At 39.5% G+C, this 20,105-nt stretch overlaps 1 protein-coding gene across 1 annotated transcript; it reads left to right on the top strand.

The window, feature by feature from the left end:
* Positions 1–206: 206 nt before the first annotated feature.
* On the top strand, positions 207–9,641 carry daxx (death-domain associated protein). The gene is made up of 11 exons (XM_084738805.1): positions 207–561; positions 2,305–2,562; positions 2,794–3,255; positions 4,215–4,346; positions 4,489–4,605; positions 5,137–5,368; positions 5,636–5,805; positions 5,997–6,150; positions 6,613–7,201; positions 7,653–7,788; positions 8,600–9,641. Exons 2-11 carry the CDS (start codon positions 2,323–2,325, stop codon positions 8,657–8,659), a joined length of 2,292 nt encoding a protein of 763 aa, XP_084594931.1. The 5' UTR covers positions 207–561; positions 2,305–2,322; the 3' UTR covers positions 8,660–9,641.
* Positions 9,642–20,105: the final 10,464 nt, after the last annotated feature.

Below are 20,105 nucleotides of genomic sequence, written 5' to 3'. Positions count from 1 at the left end.
CACATTATTAAACATTATTAATTTGTACAAAGCCCAAAACGACAAAACAAATCATACAAATCACGCGAGAATTTCGCAAAACAAGGGATCCCTCCAAGACACAACCACAAAATATAGCAGTGGCGCTCAGCGGGAGGAAGTCACCCAATGGCGAACGACATTACTCACCGTAAACCATCTAACAACCAATCGGAGGCATTGATGCTTACACGACTTCAGCGGGTACAGTTTCGATCATGAGCGAGGTGTCGACAGCATATAGTTGACGATCATTGTTTTGGTAAACAGAAAGTCTGTGAGATTAGAAAAACGGTCTTAAAGAGTATCGCGGATCTGTTTGTCGATCAGGATACGTGGTAAAAGACAGCATGCGGGCTTTTCTACGGGCTTGTTATTTTATTTCTTAGCTCACTTACTAATCGCAAAGCTAACTAGCTACCAAATGCTAACGTTAGCTAACGTTATCTCGAACACAGGATTTTAACGATGCGTCGCGGCGGAACGTTTTTCTCTTTTGTTGTCACGTCAAGCAGCTCATAAACAAGAGGTCGGTGTGTGTGAGTAAGTCGTGTCGTGTGACAGTTCAAACCTTTCTGTCTTTACGAAAGATTTTGTGTCATTTGCCAGCTGTCTGGAATTATACCGTGTCATCAAGCTGTTCACTTTCACTTAACGTTTAAAGGAATCCAGAAGCCTGGCTGTTGGTTTGGGTTCTTTAACCAGAGGCAACATAAATCTCATGTTAAATTACTTCTTAGATTGTCCATGATTGAAAGATCAGTATAAGAGAACAACGACAAAATTCATGAGCACATGACCGTGTTTCTGTGTTGTTATTTTGTTTGTGTGGGGGGTTATGGGTGGGACACAGGCTCAGGAGGGGAACCACAGGGTCAGTGGTGGAAGAAATATTTAGATCCTTTACTTAAATAAAAGTAATACTACACTGTTAAAAAAAAAAAAGTGCTAAGTAAAAGTCCTGCATTGAAAATGCTGGAGTTACTTAAATAAACATATGGACGTGTAATCGGGAAAACGTACCTAAAGAATTGAAAGTAAAAGTATTCAGTGCAGGACATTGTCCCCTGTGACTGTTACACCATTACATTAGTAGATTATTATTAGTCATTAATGTAAAAGAAGTATTTTACTGTTGTAGTTGGTTGAAGTGTACCTGATTTTTGAACCACTTTTATAGGACTGAAAATATTGTAGGGGTGACTATTTTTGCTTTCAGAAAATATGATCATAGGATTTAATGACTAAGTGGATAAAGGAGAATAATAGACCAGCAAAAGCAGTCTGGTAAGTTCAGAGATTTACATCACATCCAAAATCTAAGATAATATCTAGTCACATATCGCAATATGGATTATAATATCGATATGTTGCACAGCCCTGTTTGGTTTGTAAAGAAAATGGTGAGAAATGCTGTCACAATTATCCTGAGCCCAAAGTGACAACTTCATAATCCTTGTTTTGTCCAACCAGTTGTCCTCAGAATGAATTAAAATTAGTAAAATAATCATCACATTTATGAAGCTGGATCCATGAAAGAAATGATGATTATTAAAATAGTTCTTGTTCATTTTCTGTCCATCATTTAATTGACTAGTCATTTCAGCTGTATTCAGGTAGTTTTAATTTATAACAGAATATATTTAATTCACTTTTTGTTTGTTTAAAAATCCTAATATGTAAAGTAAGTATTGGCTAAAGCTGTTAGATAAATGTAGTTAAGTAAAATATTGCCCTCTAAAATGCAGTGGAGTAGAAATAGAAAGTGCCGTGAACAGAAAAGCCTCAAGTCGTGTATAAGCACCTCAAAACTGTATTCAAGTACAGTACTTGTGTAGATGTTCTTAGGTACATTACACCGTTGTTCTTTGTTTAGCATTGTCACTAAAAGTTATCTTCATAATTGATTTACCTATATTCTCAACAAACCGACTGAACATTTGGTTTATAAAATGTTATAAAATAGTTAGAAATGCCTGTTAGAAGTTCCCAGAGTCCACGCTGATGTTGTCCAATTGTTTGTTTTCTCAGTCAAAAACCCAAATATTCATTTAATTTAAAACAAAGATTAGTAACACATTTGTACTTGACTGATACCAGAGAATGTTGCATATTTTAAGTGTCAGGAAAAAAACATATTGTCTTATCACTTGGGCCTTCCGTCATCAGTACTCCGCCATGCTGCTCATCTTCACCAAAGTACTGCCGAGTTCTTCCTACTGCTTTGTTGACCTCTTCTACTTTGCCCTGATCAACCTTTTCCCCATATGTATTTTCTGAAAGCAGAAATAACCGACATTTTGGATGGCGGTGGCTCCCGCCTCGATGGCAGATCAGATCATTGTCCTTGATGATGATGACGACGGCGAGAGTCCTCAACCCTCCTGCTCTGCCTCCACCTCGTCCTCTCAGCGTCAAGCCAAAAAGGTCTCGCTGCTCACAGTAAAGCACCCTGTCCCCACCCACATCACCCAGTCACCTTTCGCCTCAGCGAAGAAGCAAACGCATGTTCTGCAGGCAGAGAATGAGAGGTTGTTCACTGAGGTGAGTCACATAAGATGGTTTTCTCCAAGGCAGCTGGTCATTCCTAACTGTATTCTTTTCATTTCTTGTTGTAATTAAACTGATAATACATTGAAATTGGGTGTGAACTGGAAAAACCTGAATCACAACATTCTGTTTCTGTATGCAACCTTAATTTTTACTGCTGTCCTCACCCCATACCCGCCACCTTGCCTTCTCATCCTTCCTGTTTTCTTTTCTCCATCCTCCCAGTTTGTGGAGCACTGCACCCCTCTCACCCAGGACTGTCCAGAGGTCTTGACCTTCCTCCAAACCAAGCATTCCAAGGCCTCTCCTGAATATCTGTCATCCGTGGAGTTCAGGAACACCTTGGGACGATGTTTGACTCGCGCCCAGGCCACCCGTTCCAAAACCTTTGTCTACATCAATGAACTGTGCACTGCCCTGAAGCAGCATGCAGCCAAGAAGAGGCAGGTCCCCATCCAGGTTGAGTCTGAGCCTTGTACCTCAACATCAGGCTCTCGCCAGTCTACCTCTGTAACACGCAAAAGTAAAGACAAGACTAAAGGCACGAAGGATGAGGAGGAGGAAGGTCAGAAATCTGCAGCGGAGGATAAGCAGCCTTCCACCTCAGGGCTGCAGGAGGGCGGGGAGGACAAAAACAATGAGGAACAGGAGGTGGAGAAAAAGGCAAAGAGGGCATCCAGGAAACAGGTTAGTATGAAACATCAGAACGTGTGACTGGAATTATTTTTGGCTGATGATGACCTTTAGTTCAGCTGCTGAATATAGTAATAAGATATTTTATTTGTAGGACAGAGGTTGCTTCAGGGTTTGTGAAGTACTTTAGACGAAACACCTGAAAATAAAATCACCTTTGAGAGCAAAAGAGAATTAATTATGAATTATAAAAGCAGATAAGGGAGCATTGATAATGTCAATCAATAACTGAGTCAGTAAATAAAACAATAATCAGATCATGCAATTGGTGGCTGAATGTCAAATAATATTAATCTGGCCACAGCTGGGCTCAAGTAAGGATAAAGAACTGTAGAAAATACTATAAACCCACAAGGTTTAGTGGCACAAAATATTTAAAAAGGCAAAAAGAAACTGTGCAAAAGAGAAACAGAAATGGCACTTGGAGGCTTGTTAAGAAACAAGTAAAATTGTGTGCGAACTTTGGTCGAGGAAAAAAAGAAAATTCAAGAAAGATTCAACATTAATGTTTGTTTGCACTTGTTTAATCTTGATGAGACAGACAGTATATCTCTTAGGGGTGGGGAGCCCCGGTCCCACCTTATCTGGCAAGTGTCCAGCTGACACTTTTACTCTTTAGAGTTGATGTCCAGTTTACAGATCCAGAGGAGTCCATTATTCATATCCTACCAATAGAAATTACACAAAGTGAATAAACAGGCCAGCTCTTCAGATCTCAAATGTCTGAGGCAAAACAGAAGGTTGTCACTTCAGTATGAAGGAAAAGTTTAATGATCTGTAAACTATTATATGTCACATTTTGAGTTTTTCTTTCCCCTTCTTTGTCCTTCCTTCTTCATCCTTGACATAACACTAAACACACAAAAAACAGGATTATAAGCCTAAACTTTTGATTGGAAGTCTGTGTAGGAAAACACACCTTTACCCTTTTGTCTCCTCTGAACCTCTCTCAGATTGCGTACCTGGAGAACCTGCTCAGGGTCTACAACGATGAGATCCGCCGCCTGCAGCAGGCTGAGCTGAGTTTGGACGACATGGGAACTGAGGAATCTTCATACATCCAGGAGCACAAACTCAAACGCAAGGTCAGGCTGGAGTCTGATGCAGACTGAGGCTCCACTGGTTATAAATGGTGCTGAAAGCTGTAAAAAGAACCATTACACAGCAGGTTGAGTGACAGCTATTTACATCTCCTCCTTTTGTCCTCTTCTTCTTCTACTATTCCAGATGATGAAGATTTATGAAAAGCTGTGTGAACTAAAGGGCTGCAGCACACACACAGGTCGAGTCATTGAGCAGAGGATCTCCTACAAGAGCACTCGATATCCTGAGATCAACAGGAAGGTGAGCTGGTTGCTGTTGGATTAAACATTTTTATTAATATCCTGGAAAGTAACAAACTGGGTAAACTTGTGTTTGCTGTTGACTGGGTCAACTTGTGTTATTTTTTTCTAGGTCCTACAGTCTACCATGTTGACTCATGAGTGTCAAGTCATTCATCTGCTAGTCATGCAACTTAGCAACAGCTGAGTGACTAAGAATAATGCTAGACTCATGATTTAATGAGACAAATACGTTAGGAGATGGGAACATGCATTTCTTGATCCTCAACCCTAATCAGGATATCCCCAGTACAGTTGGCATTAGTAGTTGTGAGACCAAGTCAGTTTATTTGAGTGTTTCTGTAAAACAAAAACCATCATACAGAAGCAAAATTATATGAGACATCAAATCAAATATGTAATAATGTGTCTGCTGTTGTGATGTGGACTCTGATTAGGTTGCAGAGCTGTTTTCTTCAGCATTATTGTATTTTAACGTTTGTGACTTTGATTTGCTCTTGACCTCATACTTTACGTTCTTTACCCCCTTCAGATCGAGCGGTTCATCAACAGTCCTGAGGCCCAGTGGAACCCTCCAGATTACCAAGACATCCTCCAGCAGGTGCTGCGTGCCAATGAGAGACACAACCTGTGCCTGAGCAGAAAACAGCTGAACCAGATCGCCCAGGAGGCTTTCAGAGAGACCGGGAGCCTCATGCAGGAGAGACGTCACCTGGACCTGGTGTACAACTTCGGCTCGCACCTCACTGACACCTACAAGCCGGGTAAGGCATCGGGCAGGGAAACAAATTGTTGCCATTTACAGAATAACAGAACATTAATGCAAACCTTTAAGTACTCATACTGGGTCATGCAGCATGCAAGAGATGTTAAAACAATGACTTCAAGAGTACAAAAATGTAAAAATGTATGTAACATTTACCTTTTAAGCTACATGACTTCTTCTCTACACTCACCCCTTATCTAACTCTGAATGTATTGTCCTCCCTCTCTGTTCCTTTATTCTTTTCCCGTCATGTGTCCCTCTGAAGCCACAGACCCGGCCCTGTTGGACTCGTCACTGCTGCGGAAGCTTCGGACGAACAGAGAGGTGGCTCTGTCCCGTCTGGAGGAGGTCATCACCAAGTATGCTGTCAAACAGGAGGACACAGAGGAGCAGGAGAGAAGCAAACGGCTAAAGAAGGACAGCAAGGAGAAAGAGGTATGAGAGCACCTGAGGAAGGAGGGAATGCTTTTCATTTGTTATTAATGGATAAACCAGAAAGTGTTGTCTGGTATTAATCTTAATTTATAGAACCAACCACAGATATTTTGTTGTTTTCATTCCTGTTTTATGTTCACACCTTGTTCCTCTTTCTCTGGCTGTGTGGTCGTGTTTGATCCTATTTTCAGGGCCACAAATCAGAAAAGGAAGAAGAAAACAAAGAGGTGAACGGAGTGGCAGAGGAAGAGGAAGAAGACGAGGAAGATGATGATGAAGAGGATGAGTCATCAGACCCAGACATTGAGGAAGAGATCCAGGCCAGCACTCAGCAGGATGGACCAGGTTAGAGCAGAGAGATTTAATTCATAAATGTTTATTATCATGTTATATCACGCTCTTAACATCCATGCCTTTACAGTGCATTCATGTGTTCCTCTGATGGTCGCAGTTGTTATTCTGTCTTTGACGTGTTTATGAACTTTTAAGTCATTGAGTGGAAATGACATACATGCTAATAAAGGTAAAGGGGGCTTGAATTAATAAAAATTCACTAACCTTACATTTATCCGCCCACCGTATTTCTGTATATATGATGTAAAGGGAGAACAACAGCTCAACTTCAGTAACAAAATTTCCCCTGACTTTCTGAGTTGTTGTTATGACTTGTGGGAGTGTTTATGTGAATTTTCTTATCTGGGAATTCATTTTCTTATTCTGACACCCATGAATGAACTGTTAAACTCATATTTAAGGTGAGCTCTCTCTCTCTTCAGCAGATGAATGAATGTGTAAATGTGAAACGAGTTCACTGCATTTATTTTCTTTTGTCTTTTTATATAGATGACGAGAACGAGGAAGACGACAGTAACGAGGCCGAACAAGCATGCGATGATGACAAGGACGATCAGACGGACAAGGTCTTAGGAAGCGTCTCTGCCGGGGAGGAAGGAAGCGCGAAAGACGAGGATGAGGAGCCGATCACAAGCGGGCTGAGTCCTCTTTCCGATGAAAGCAAGTCCCATATGTCTTCACTGTCTGACATCCCCTCCCCGCGACACAGCCCCAGCCAATCAGAGGCGGCGCGGACTGATAACAAGAGGGCGCTGTCAAACGGTAACGTTGCAGGATTAGAGGAGCCCGCGGATTCCTCCAATCATGTTTCGGTCGTGCTGGTAAGCACCAGCAAAGTCGCTAAGGACACAGCAGACGTCTCCCGGGTAGCAGCCAACGGGGTGTCAGTGCCTCTCACACCAGTGGTCGTAGTAGAAAAATGTGAACCACAGACTACCAACGGCACGTCGCCGCCTCCCAGCCCGAGAGCTACGAGGAGCCAGAAGAGGAAGAGGGAGGAAATCACATCAGGGAAAACAAAGCACACAATCATCCATGACAGGTACTGAAAGGCTTTATTTACACGACGTGGAGACAATGTGTGATAGAAATCTATTTTATTTTTGTAGCTTTTTATTGTAGCATCAGTTTGACACCTTTTCAATAAGTTTGACCAAAAATGGGAAACAAGTGTATGTTTGCTTGTTTGTTAACCACGTTGTCCAGAATAAATCCATATAGATGCAACACAACAGAGAAGTTTGTAATCAAGTTTGTTTAGCAAATCCTAATTTTAAATGGCACTTTAAACTGTGTAACTATTGATCGATGTCCATCCACTCTAATACGCTTTAATTGATAATAATAGAGCTTTGGATTAATTTGTTAGGAAAGTTTTTTAACTCATCTTTTATGTTTTCTTTTTTGTTGACTTTTCTTGTACCTCTTTATTTCTCTCCCCACTTCTTTCTCCCGTCACCCGACTCTTCTTCCATCCGTTACTCCCTCCTCAGCGAGGCAGACATCCCTCTGGACATGGGCGTTTTTAGCTGCAATTCTCCGCAGCCGGCAGAATCAACCCGAGCAGAAAGTCCAACCCAGGAAATTGTCAGCAGCTCACAGTCGACGCCGCCTCCCAAGAAAAACAAGGTGGGTCACCGAGATGGTAAATGAGAATTTACTGTATAAATGTCCATTAATGACAATAGTGATGATTCTGTGTTCAAAACCTGCTGGATCACAGTCCTGTTTCTAGACTGACAGAAGAGTTTTTAGATGTTTGGGTTTGCAGATCGTAATTTATTGATAATGATCTAGTTTATGACTTTTGTCTCCTTATGACACAAGTATTTTTATTACAGGAGATGTGGGTACGAACAAATTTCTCCATGTTTCATATTTTCAGCTTCAGTTTCTTTGGTCCTCTATGTGCATAAACTGATTGACATTTTTCACCATTTCCTGACATTTTATGGACCAAACAACTAATTGATTAACCAAGAAAATAATCGACAGATTAATAATGAAAGTAATCCAGTAATGAAATTGATCTTTAGTTGCAGCTCTACAGTACACGTAAAAAAACAAGGCAAACCAAAACCACAAGGTTTTTGTGTTTCTGTAAGAATATATTTTATATTTATTGTACATCCCTGTTTCACTTTGAGCCATTTTTTTAAAATAGATTTTCTTGTATTTGAGTAAAAAGGCAACAAGTACAAAATATTTTACATTATACACAAACAAAACAAGAAACAAACACAACAGTGAACACCAGCAAATGATTATGATCAAGACCTCCTCAAACTAAAGGAGCAGTGTGTAGGATTTAGTGGCATCTAGTGGTGAACACGCAAATTACAATCGAGTTCCCGTACTAGTTCTTAGTGTAAATGTGAGTCTGGTTTCAGTTCAGTGAGAGATTTCAGTTTCCTTACCGTGACGCTGTTTGTGTTTCCAGGTCAACGTTGCCACCCAGTGCGACCCAGACGAGATCATCGTCCTGTCAGACTCAGAGTGACCTTCAACTTTTGCCCTCTCACCTGACTGAAGGATTCTTCCACGTCACCTGTATTCTGCACGTCTTTCTGAGGACCGTCCTCGTCCGCTGGCTTTGCAAAAAGGAAAAAAAGGCTAAAAACATGTGAAATTGCTGAAATATGATCTAAACAGTGAATATCAAGTTTGTACCAAAACACACACAACAGCCATTCACAGGTGTGGTCGACAGGGAAAACTATGAATTTAGTACCTCATGTCACTTGATTACATCTCACCAAACAAAAGCCAAGTGTTTTTGTAAAGGACTTGAATAAAATAATAACCTAACATTTGAGAGAAAGCTGTTTGAATGGGACACGTTTTTTGAAAAATCAAATTTTTAACAGCTTTCGGTTTCTGTGAGCAGAGACACACTGACTGACCGTGAACCCGGCTGTCTTCTTTTCTGTTTTGGTTGTAGTAAATATCTGAATCTGTCGGGTGACAAAAGCAGCCAAACCGCTTTCGCCGTGTTTCCTGCCTTCCAGTGCAGCACTACTAATGTGTCTCACGTCCAGGTGGTGGTCGCCTTGAAATTCTTTTGTTTTTGCTGCTCTGAACACAGAGCTAAAAATACTCTGGGGATTATTGTCCCTCCACTTGAACTGTTGTGGTTTAGATAAGAAACCAGTGCCTGAAAACATGAGCTGTGCAGTCGGACTCGTGGCCCGGACAGGGATTTCTCCTGAGGGCTGCGTCAGCTCACCGTGAGTTTGTTTACATTTTTATAATTCAATCATATTTTTCTCACAAAGTAAAGGGAGGGAAGTTGTGTTCTGTACAGGACTTTGGAGAAGATGTTGTTTTTATTTGCCGTTCCTATTTATACATTGAATTAGTGAGCTGTGTGGTGGTGTGTACGTTACTTCTAGCGGATGTGTGAACTGCAGCAGTGACATTTTCTGTTTCTCCTCCAAACATTTCTGTTTTTAGGTTTATAATAAAGCAAGTTTCTATTTTTATTCAGATGTATGTCTGCTGCAGGATAGCTGAATAGTTAGATATTGATAGATATTGTTTTGACACAAATGTTTGAAGGCTAAAGTGAGCAATATTCTATATTTTTCTTATTGTCAGCAAATCCCATTATAAGACAAAGACTACTAATAAATTGTGATGATGAATAGCTGGTTATCCAAGACTTTATAGCTTACTCCTCTGTACCACAGAGCAAAGTGTTTTCCACAAGTTATTTAAAAAACACCATTAATCCACACTGTCACAGTGAGGGACAGTTATTTCTTTATAATCAGCTCAGTCACACATACACCCTCTTGCTGCTGGAAATAGTTGCTAAATTGATTTTTTCTCTTTTTTTTTTTTTCAAACAAAAGCACTATATACTTGGGGTGGAGGGGATGATCAATTTGGATCCATCAATAATCGTTTTATAATAACATTGTAGATTCCCACCCCTACTCCTTCTTGAATAAGGCTCGCTGAAAACTGCAGTATCTAGTTTTTTTTTGTTAGGAATTTACTGAGCCTTTGTGTTAACTACAAGTATATGTTTGTGACCCTTTTTTTTTTTAAGGTTTAGTTCTTCAGTAGGAACCACAGGGTCTGAGTCAGGGAAGTTAGAACGTAGTTAGTGTTGAGATTAGAGTAGTGAGGACTAACCCTTTGATGTTTTTGGTCTTTGCACTGGATTTGTTGATATCAGGAAAACTATAGAACAATGCCAGCCTCGTCCTACAGAACAAAAATGTTGAGTCATGATTTTGTTGTGTCTCAAAGCGTCTCACTACGACAGTGATGGTTCACCTGGTCCTCACTGTGTGATCAAAACTCTCCACTGTAGCATTTGCTTAAATCCAAACCATAAATAACACAAATGTGGCCCAGTTAAAGGGATAGTTCACTTCCCATATCAGAAATAGATTTTTTTTCTCTGGCCTGTAGTACTACTTATCCATCTAGTCGCAGAGTTTTCAAGATATCTGTTGTAGAGATGTCTGCGTTCTTTCAATGGAACTAGATGGTACTCAGCTTCTGGTGCTCAAAGTGCCCAAAAAGTACTTCTGGAAAATAAATGATGACCCACAAATTATGCAACATTATTCACAGACCATGATGCGAGCAGTTTCATGTTCTTTCTACTGAACTACATCGACCATGTCACTGTGGTGGCTAGACGTTACAGCTCAGTGGAGCCTCTCCTCCATGAGCAGATGCACGCCTCCCTCTGCAGTGTGATACAGTGAAAAGGCGTAGTTCAATAGACAGAACATGAAACTGCTCACAACCAGGTCTGTGGATTATCCTGAGTAATCGGGTCGTGGTTTCTAGAAAGAGACGCCGCTGGTGTCGCTTTGAGCGTCACAAACCCGAGTACCATTTAGTTACATTATATGGTAGAGAAGGCAGACATCTCTGCAGCTGATATCTCCAACTCACACCAAAACTATCTGGATGGATAAAAAGCACCAAAGTTAAGGAAAAATGTGTGTTTTTGTTTTTTGGGGTGAACTGTTCCTTTAAGGATCCTAAACACACAAGTCTTAATGGCTAAATCTTAAAAAATGTCATCAACAATTTGGAACAATGTGGGAAGAAAATCCAGATTTGTTCACACAGTTTTTTTCAGTTCAGAGTTTTTAGTGCTTTTTCATTCTCGCTCCTCCCCTTGATACCCTGGATATTCATATAAATGTAGGATTTAGGATTTAACTTTCTACATCCCTGCCATGTTTAGAATAAAGTTTTGTTTTTTTCTAGTTACTATAAGCAGTGCCGGACAGTGTTGCACTTAACATCTCCAGCATTTGAAGAATGAGGTTTTTTTGTGATCAGTGTGCATCGCGCCCTTTATTATTATTAAAACTATGACTTGTCTCGCTGGTCCCTAAAAGAGCACTAGTGTCTCGATAGGAAACATCTCAGTTTTTTTTTTTATCCTTATATCAACCACTGTTTTTGTCTTTTCCTCCTGAGTCCTTTTTTTAATATTAAATTCAAGAACACGGGTGAAATGACATTTTGGGGTAAATGCTCTTTTTCAAAACGTAGACCTGGAATGTAGTTATCGTAGCTACGACCTGTCGGCCTCATTTATGCAGAGGAGTGATCCATCTTTCACTGTGAATTTTTTTTTCTTTTTCATTTTTGATAATAAAATAAATGATAATTTTTTATAAACAGCCTCTGTGTTGCTGATTTGGATTTTTACTTTGTTGTACATCAACATTTTTACAGTATGAAAAAAAAACTGCTTGATGTGGTCACAGATCATACCTCGTTTTACACTATAAAATTAATTTATAGTTGTAGTTAAAGACATAAACCCCAACTACCAGATGTCACCTCCAACATCTCTTGCACTGGTTCCCACCCCCCACTAGGGGTCGCCAAAGCTTCGTGGGGGTAGTGAGGCCTGCCTGACCTCATGAGGTGCAAGAAAACTTAAAGTAATTGAAACAAATTAAAACTATGACTGAAATAGATAAAAACATTTTAAATAAAAATACAGACAGTATTAGGTAAAGTACCAGCAGTATTGTATTTTTTAAGTGAAGTAAGTTATTGCACATATAAATTTTAAAAGAGTCAAAATAACCGCTTTGGCTGTTCTAGTGTTAAATTTACAGCTGCACTTTCACCTGTCCAGGTACCAATTCAACAAAAAAAAAAACAGTCCAAGATTTATTCATACTTTCTAGACTCGAACAGAGATAAAAGACAAACAATATTCGCACCAAATAATTTATTAATCCATTATTTTCCATACAGGGCAGAGGTGAATATTGATGTACTTGTAGTTAATTACATTATTAGTACCACTCAGGATTTACATAAAAATGTCTCGACAGTTTTCTGCTCAACAATCAACTGGTCAATCAGAACACGTGTAAGAAGAAGTTGTGTGACAGTCGTGTGAAATGTACAAAAATAATTAAAATTCCTCAGTCTAGTTTTCAGCAGCAACTCCTGAGCTCTCTGCACGGATTCCTCCATCTTTACTTTCCCTTTATGAAGGAAACGTTCAGCTCCCACTCGTCCAAAGAAGAGGTGGTGCAAAAGAAAACATGGTAGAAGTTTAGAGTTTTTAATTGACCCGCTGAATATTTAGGGCCTCTTATCTGTCAGGGGCCCTTAAAATATTTTAAGATACATTTCCTGGTTTAAGACATTTTAAAATTTGAGGGCACTTTACTAAAAGTAGAGATGTGAAGGTGAAACAATAAGATCAAACTTTTAATACAGTTTTTGTATTTCTATTTTCCATAAGATTAACACTGTACCAACCACGTTATTAATGTTTATTGATTATTGGAGGGATTTTAAAGCTACTACAAGGAACTTTCATATTGTGTTGATTTCAGGCATCTATGAGCAAAAGCTATAGTGTTTCCACTGTAATAACCACAAAAAAAATATAACATGTGGAGGTAAAAATCTCATCCTGCTTCATTTTAACTGGCTAATGTACAACTCAGTGTCACTTTGACTGGGAAAATGTAAACACAAGCTCGTTTCATCTGATTTCAGGGAGGAATAATTATATGAAAACAGACAATCTTTTCACTGCTGGCCTTGTTTTCTTATGTAGGTCATATAGAGACATAAGTTATAAGTTGACACAGTTTCATAAGCAGTTAAAATTCCTTGTAGTAGCTTAAGTTGGCACTAGTTGTAAATTCTTGCACATAAGCAGATCACAAACTTATCAGTAACTCGGATAGAATCTGCTGGTCTTGCACTTAAATCCTGGTTTATTGATTATTCTGTCAGAGAGAGTTCCCATATTTCTGATTGAGTTTTCTCTTCATATGTTCTGCTTTGAGCTGCAACTAACAATTATTCTCTTTAACCATGAATCAATCATTTTCTCAGTTTTCTGATTAGTTTTTTTGGTCCATGAAATATCAGAAAATGGTGAAAAATATTGATCACTGTTCACCAAAACCTCTTGTTTTGTCCAAACCCCGAAGATATTTAGTTTACTATGATAGAAGAGTAAAGAAACCATAAAATATTCACATTTCAGTAACTGCAATCAAAGAATTTGGACATTTTTGTCTAAAATAAAGAAAGACCCAAAATGCTCAATCAATTATCAAAACAGTTGGTGATTAATTTAATAGTTGACGACTAATTAATTCATTAACTAATTGCTGCAGCTCTGATTTTGTTTGCTGAGGAATACAGTAAAAACAAATAAATGTGCTCATCTTGTTCACGTACATTCACTCTCAGGGAAAGTCATCGATATTCATGTTGAAACTTTGTTGGCACACTTCAAATGTGTTTAAATCCACACTTAAGAAAAGAAGCATTAGATCGCCGTTTCACATTTCTCACACATTCTGCTCTTACAGTCGTCCAGTGTTTTCTCTGTTATCTGTTCAGCTGTGGACCAAACAACCAGGAACAAAATGCGGAAACCAGAATCACCCACAGACACAACTGAAGCAGAGTCATAGAGGAAACACCGGAGGTCACACTTCACAGATCACTGAACACATACAAAAGCCAACAGTCCTTTCATTTAGTCTGAGCTCCAAACCTGCATATAAAAATATCCACACCCGGCCTTCACAGAAGGTAAAACATTCAGACCCTACAACTCTTTTGCTCTGTGTAACTGGAAATGTAAAACATCTCTGAAGGCATGAAAAAATGTTCAAGAGGTCATCATGTGTAGTTTTTCTCCCACGACTAACTGTTCTGTGCTGTAGCTACACTGGAGAGACACTGAAGTCCAGCTTAACAGAGGAGTGAAACAAAAATACAACTACTTATCTTCATAAACACACAGTTATAACAATATATTATCATAATCTCTTAACCGCAGTATCAACTGTGGCCACAAGGGGCAGACACTAATTAAACAAATGTTAAAATTAAGGCCAATTTACTTATTTAATCACAAATAATGACACTTTCATCTCAGAGAAAACCAAATTCTGTATCATATTTCTTTTGTAATGAGCCATTTTTTTGCATTTAGTTTACATCTGAGTGAGATGAAAAGCACAGTGTTAAAAATAACTATATGATGCAATTAACTAAGAAAAAATGCACAAAGTGGTGTCCTGATGCAAACAGCTATAATTTCTTTACCTGCAGACGGTGTGCTGTTTATAATATTCTATATTAAACTGGTTGACAGTGGCTAAACAGCGCCACCTTGCGGAGAATCTGCAGCCTGCTAATGCTAAATGTGAATTTCCAACACAGTCTCACGACAGATTGTAAAATACTGTAGTCAGGTTTGTGTTTTTTTTTAATCTATGCATTCGCAGTTTGGTTACGTTACAAATTAACGCGTTAGTGTACTTCCACTACTTTTGGTCATAACTAGACATGTAACTGCCTGATTACTTTTTCGGATAAATAACGCAGTAACAATTACTGAAATTTACACGAGTTCGTCACACTGGTCTTACCTTAAAAATAGTATGACACTGCAGAGGTAGCAGATGTACAGTCTCACCTGATGCAAACCTGTTTTTCATCATAGTAGAATATAAACTGCTCATCACATAATTATTTATAAATTTTATTACTGTTTGTAAGCTTGTCTGACATCCAGCTCCGCCTGTGTTCTTCTTCTACTACATTCGTCAGGCTAATGGTAGAATAATTAAATTACTTTAAACTTTACTAAACTCCAATAACTTGCCCAACACGCATCCTCTATTAGATGAAAATAAAACAAACTGTAACTGTCCAGCTAAAAGAAAATGAAAGGACAAAGTAACTGTTGGCAGTTCACAAAGATCTGAGGCATCTGACTTCAATAGGTCATAGTTTGATTTATTTTCATCTAATTACTGACCAGCACCTAATTTTTCTGTTTTTTTTTTTTTTTACATTACCAACACTACTTTTCTTGATCCGGTGCAGCACTCACATTTTTTTTTTTTCTTTTTACAGCCTATAAGTTTGAAAGTTGTGCTGATAAATGGTGTCCATGTACACAAATCTATAGATTTAATTCCATAATTGTTTCAAGAACTACTGAGATACTGAGCTGGATTTACTGAACGAGTTACAAAAAGCTCCATGAGGTGACTGGACGCCTTAAAATAAAAAAAAAGTCAAGGTTGAGTCTGTAACTTTTTAAATGATGACAAATACAACCCGCTTCACAAACAGATCCAACTCTGAATGAAAAAACAAAGAGTATTTATACTCTACAGTGTAACGCCGCTGTCAGCGTGTCTCATCAGTTGAACTGGTGTTCAGTCTGGTCCCTCAAAGCATCACTCAGTACTGATATCACTCTGTAATGACAACAGTCTCAGTGTAAATACAGCACAGATCTAAGAGTGTGTTTCAACCACAGCAGCAGGGCCCAGAGGAAAACATGAGGTTACATTTCTGTGAGGTACAAAGTAAACAAACTGACCTGTGGTCCAATTAGGCATCTTGAGAGGAACTTCATTAATGTTTTAAATGAACAACGACAAACTTCAGGTCCTGAGATCCCAAAAAAGTAACTAAAATTAACTGCAATTCAGCTTTTTCCCAAATATTTCAGCAGTGGTAAAACTGAGCTTCTTGGGTTTCTGTTATTATTTATTAGGGGGCCAAGCCCGCGGGGGCTGGGGAACGCGGATGCAAGCATACGCGTTTCCCAGTACCAGCGGTGCTGGGAACCCTATTGTTTTTGTTCAGGTTTTTATTATTATTATTCATCATCATCTTCTTCTCTATTTTTATTCTTCCGTTGATAAAAGTCATGCTGCAGCCTAAACCGTGCAAGTTTGGAAGATGAAAATTTGAGGGCTGGCCCAGACCCCCGCAGGGACCTCAGACGCAAAAAACTGCACACGTCCGCCTGCAGGGGGCGCTATAAGCAAGGACAACGCGTTTTGGCCTATAACTCCCACACCGTATGTCGCACATTCAAAAACCTTATATCCACAGATTCCTTGAATGGAGCTGAGTCACTTTGTAATTGGCCACGCCCACTTCCGCCTAAATAATTTTTTCGCAAAATCGCGAAAACTGGCAAACCTCCTTTTTCGAACTCCTCCTAGGGATTTTGTTCAATCTGCACGAAAATTGGCCCGTACACTCTTCTGCTCCTCCTGACAAAAAGTTATCAAAAGAATTTTATTGGGTTGAAAATTCCGCGAATTATTAACGAACAAATTTCGATAGCTAGCCGTAAAAATGGAAAATGTTGCATATCTCGGTCAAAGTAAATGCTATCGACACCAAATCAGAGATCCTTGGTTGGCATGAGACTGGGAAACTATGAGCTGAATTTGGTGAATGTCGGCGCCTAGGGGGCGCTAGAGATATGGGAAGTTTATATCTCTAGAACGGCTGCACTGATTTCGACGAAATTTGGTCCGTACGATGGAGGCCCAGTCCTGAGGCCATATCTTCAAGGGGGTCATGACAGGTCGATGTGGGCGGGGCTTATTACAAGATAAACAAAAAAAATTAATTTCTGCCAAAGTATAATACTTAGGGTTTTGAAATTTTATGGCTACATGTAGAATAGGACTCAGATCCGGCCTACCGAAAATCGTGTTTGTGCTCCACTAGGGGGCGCTATAACGCATTTTTGCCTATAACTTCCACATTTTAAATGACACGTTGAAAATTTTTATATTGCCGTATTCCCTGAATAGCGCTGGATTTTCTGACGTAGGCCCCGCCCACTTTCGCCGAAAATTCCCGTCGCTAAGTCGCCACATGTCCGAAACCTACTTTTTCGAACTCCTCCTACAGTTTAAGCGCCATCTGCGCCAAACTTTGCACATACGATGTGTAGACGTGTCTGATCTAAAGTTATCAAAAGAATTGTTGCACGACAAAAAATGCGCTAATTATAACCGAACAATTTTTTTGCTAGCTTAAAAAACACATGTTGTGTCATATTTCGGTCAAACTACAGTCTTTTGACTTCAAACTTAACACGCTTGTTCCAGAGGTCATCCGCAGACTCTGTGCCAAATTTGGTATGGATCGGCCGATAGGGGGCGCTACAAACCCAAAAACATCAAGTTGCTCAGATTTGTATTAAATTCGCTGTGCATGATGTGGGTTCCCTCCATTTTTGCCTATAACTTCCACATTTTAAATGAGACGTTGAAAAAGCTCACATTGCCTTGTTCCCTGAAAAGCGCTGGATTTTCTGACGTGGGCCACGCCCACTTTTGCCGCAAATTGCCGGACGCTAAGTCACCACATGTCCAAAACCTACTTTTTCGAACTCCTCCTACAGTTTAAGCGCCATCTGCGCCAAACTTTGCACATACGATGTCTAAACGTGTCTGACGAAAAGTTATCAAAAGAATTGTTGCACACCAAAAAATGCGCTAATTATAACCGAACGATTTTTTTGGCTAGCTCAAAAAACGCATGTTGTGTCATATTTAGGTCAAACTAAAGTCTTTTGACTTCAAACTTAACACGCTCATTCCAGAGGTCATCCACAGACGCTGTGCCAAATTTGGTGCGGATCGGCCAATAGGGGGCGCTACAAACCCAAAAACATCAGGTTTCCCAAAAGTTGCTCGGAGTCGTCCTAAATTCGCTGCGCATGATGTGGGTTCTCTCCTGAGGCCGACCGCAAAGTTACCTAATGATTGGTCATGAATACCGCAGCTCGGACGACGGCGCGCGTCCCCGCGATCGCCCCGAGCCCCGCGTCCCTCGGGGCCCGCGGCGGCGGGTTCCGAGGGCCGCGGGGACCGGCTCGCGCGGGGAGGCTTGGCCCCCGTTCATAACTGCTTGCAGTTCTAGTTATTGTTGTTATTCTTATTATTGTCTAAAACAGGTTTACTGTCCTTTGGAAGTTATTTGAAGCCAAAATGACACCTTACTTTCTTCATGTCCACTATTTCCTCTAAACACAAAAAATCCAAATGTGTTAAACCTGCAACAATGTGAATATGGACGGAGCACCAGTTAGATTCTCGCTGATCAAGACTGGTAATGACAAATCACATGTAACTGGGATTATGTAATTAGATTACAAAATAAAATAAAATAAATCAACCCAGATTACATTTGGAAAAAAAAACTGTAATTAGATTCCAATTTCCGTGGTTCAATTTTAATGTTTCAAAGCTACTTGCCCAAACTCAATTATTACTTGCCCCTGTACAAATTGTTGTATTTATTTGCAGTTTTTGTAATTCTTTTGTAATTAAATCAATTATGTTACATTTCAAGATAATTTGACCCAACCCTGTTCTGTCTCCTCCATGTCTGCCTCTCCATGATCACTATCAAATTAAGGCAAAATGCCCCCAAAATGATATTAAAAACAGGAAGTACCTGCACAATCCACATTCACATCCAGAACCAAAACAGAAACAGGTGTCAGACTGAAACCACCGCTGACAGATGTGAACGGCGAGGGAAACGCTGCACTTCTATTGTCAATAAAGAGACAAAACTTCCCTCAACATTTACAAACTTTTGGGAGGTCAGGACCTGCAGGACTCAATGATGCTCCTAAAAATTATTGCAGTAAGAAAACCCACCAGTGGAAAATATTAAAATTCAAAGACAAAGAATTCCACACAAAGAAGAAAATGAAATGCGAAGCAGTCTTCACAACAAACCGCTGTCATCTAAAAAAGAATAAAGCAAATATTTGACTTATTTTTGTGCATAACAGCTACTGAAAAAGGAGGTTTTCTTTCCATTTGGGTCCATAAACTTGATTAAAATCTACTTGGTCAACTGTTCAAAGGAGGTACGCTTGTAAACACACTATACACTGTATAGCTTAGATAAGACCACCATCTACCATTGCTCGTTTTAAACACTGAACTCAACTTTATCGAAGAGATGCGCTCGAGGTTAAGATGTTTTTTTTGTTTTTTTTTCAGCAACCCAGCGCAGAAAACACTTTCAAATACTTTCTCTGCTCCTGATCCTTCCAACGCCGACCAGACGGCAGCAAACACGTCAGTATTACAGGTTAGTATTTGTTCCAGGTCTGAGGAGTAAAGAACATATATTTCTATATATTTACAGTGATAATATATTTCTCAAAGCACGAGAACTCTGTGAACAACAAGAAAGTGAAAGCAACGGGGGATTCTACTGAGTAATTTTAGCTTATCAGTCACAGGTAGTGTTTATGTTTATATTGGAAAAGAGATCGACAATTTCATCTTGGACTTTTGCTACTTCAACAACCAAATATTAAAGGGGCACTTTGGCATTTTTCAACATGGACCCTGTTTTCCTATATTTTTGTGTCCAGGTGACATTTTTTTTAAATTGGTCCAGAGCTGAGGGAGAAAGTGCTGCAGCTGGCAGAAGCCAAACTAAGCTACATTGTGATCCCTCCAGGAAACTGCGCTCCATCAAAAAAACGTCTAATAAAGGTGCTTATTTTTGCTGCTAACAGGCTCAGATTGTTATATTAAGTGTCTGACAACATTATGGAAAGATCTGTTATAGAGACAGACTTTTTAAAAGAGTTTTGTTCAACCAGAAACAGC

Source organism: Lutjanus erythropterus, chromosome 16, assembly GCF_056507025.1.
Source record: "Lutjanus erythropterus isolate fLutEry1 chromosome 16, fLutEry1.hap2, whole genome shotgun sequence".
Classification (NCBI taxonomy): Eukaryota; Metazoa; Chordata; class Actinopteri; order Lutjaniformes; family Lutjanidae; genus Lutjanus; species Lutjanus erythropterus.
This window is presented reverse-complemented; position numbering and strand designations above follow the sequence as displayed.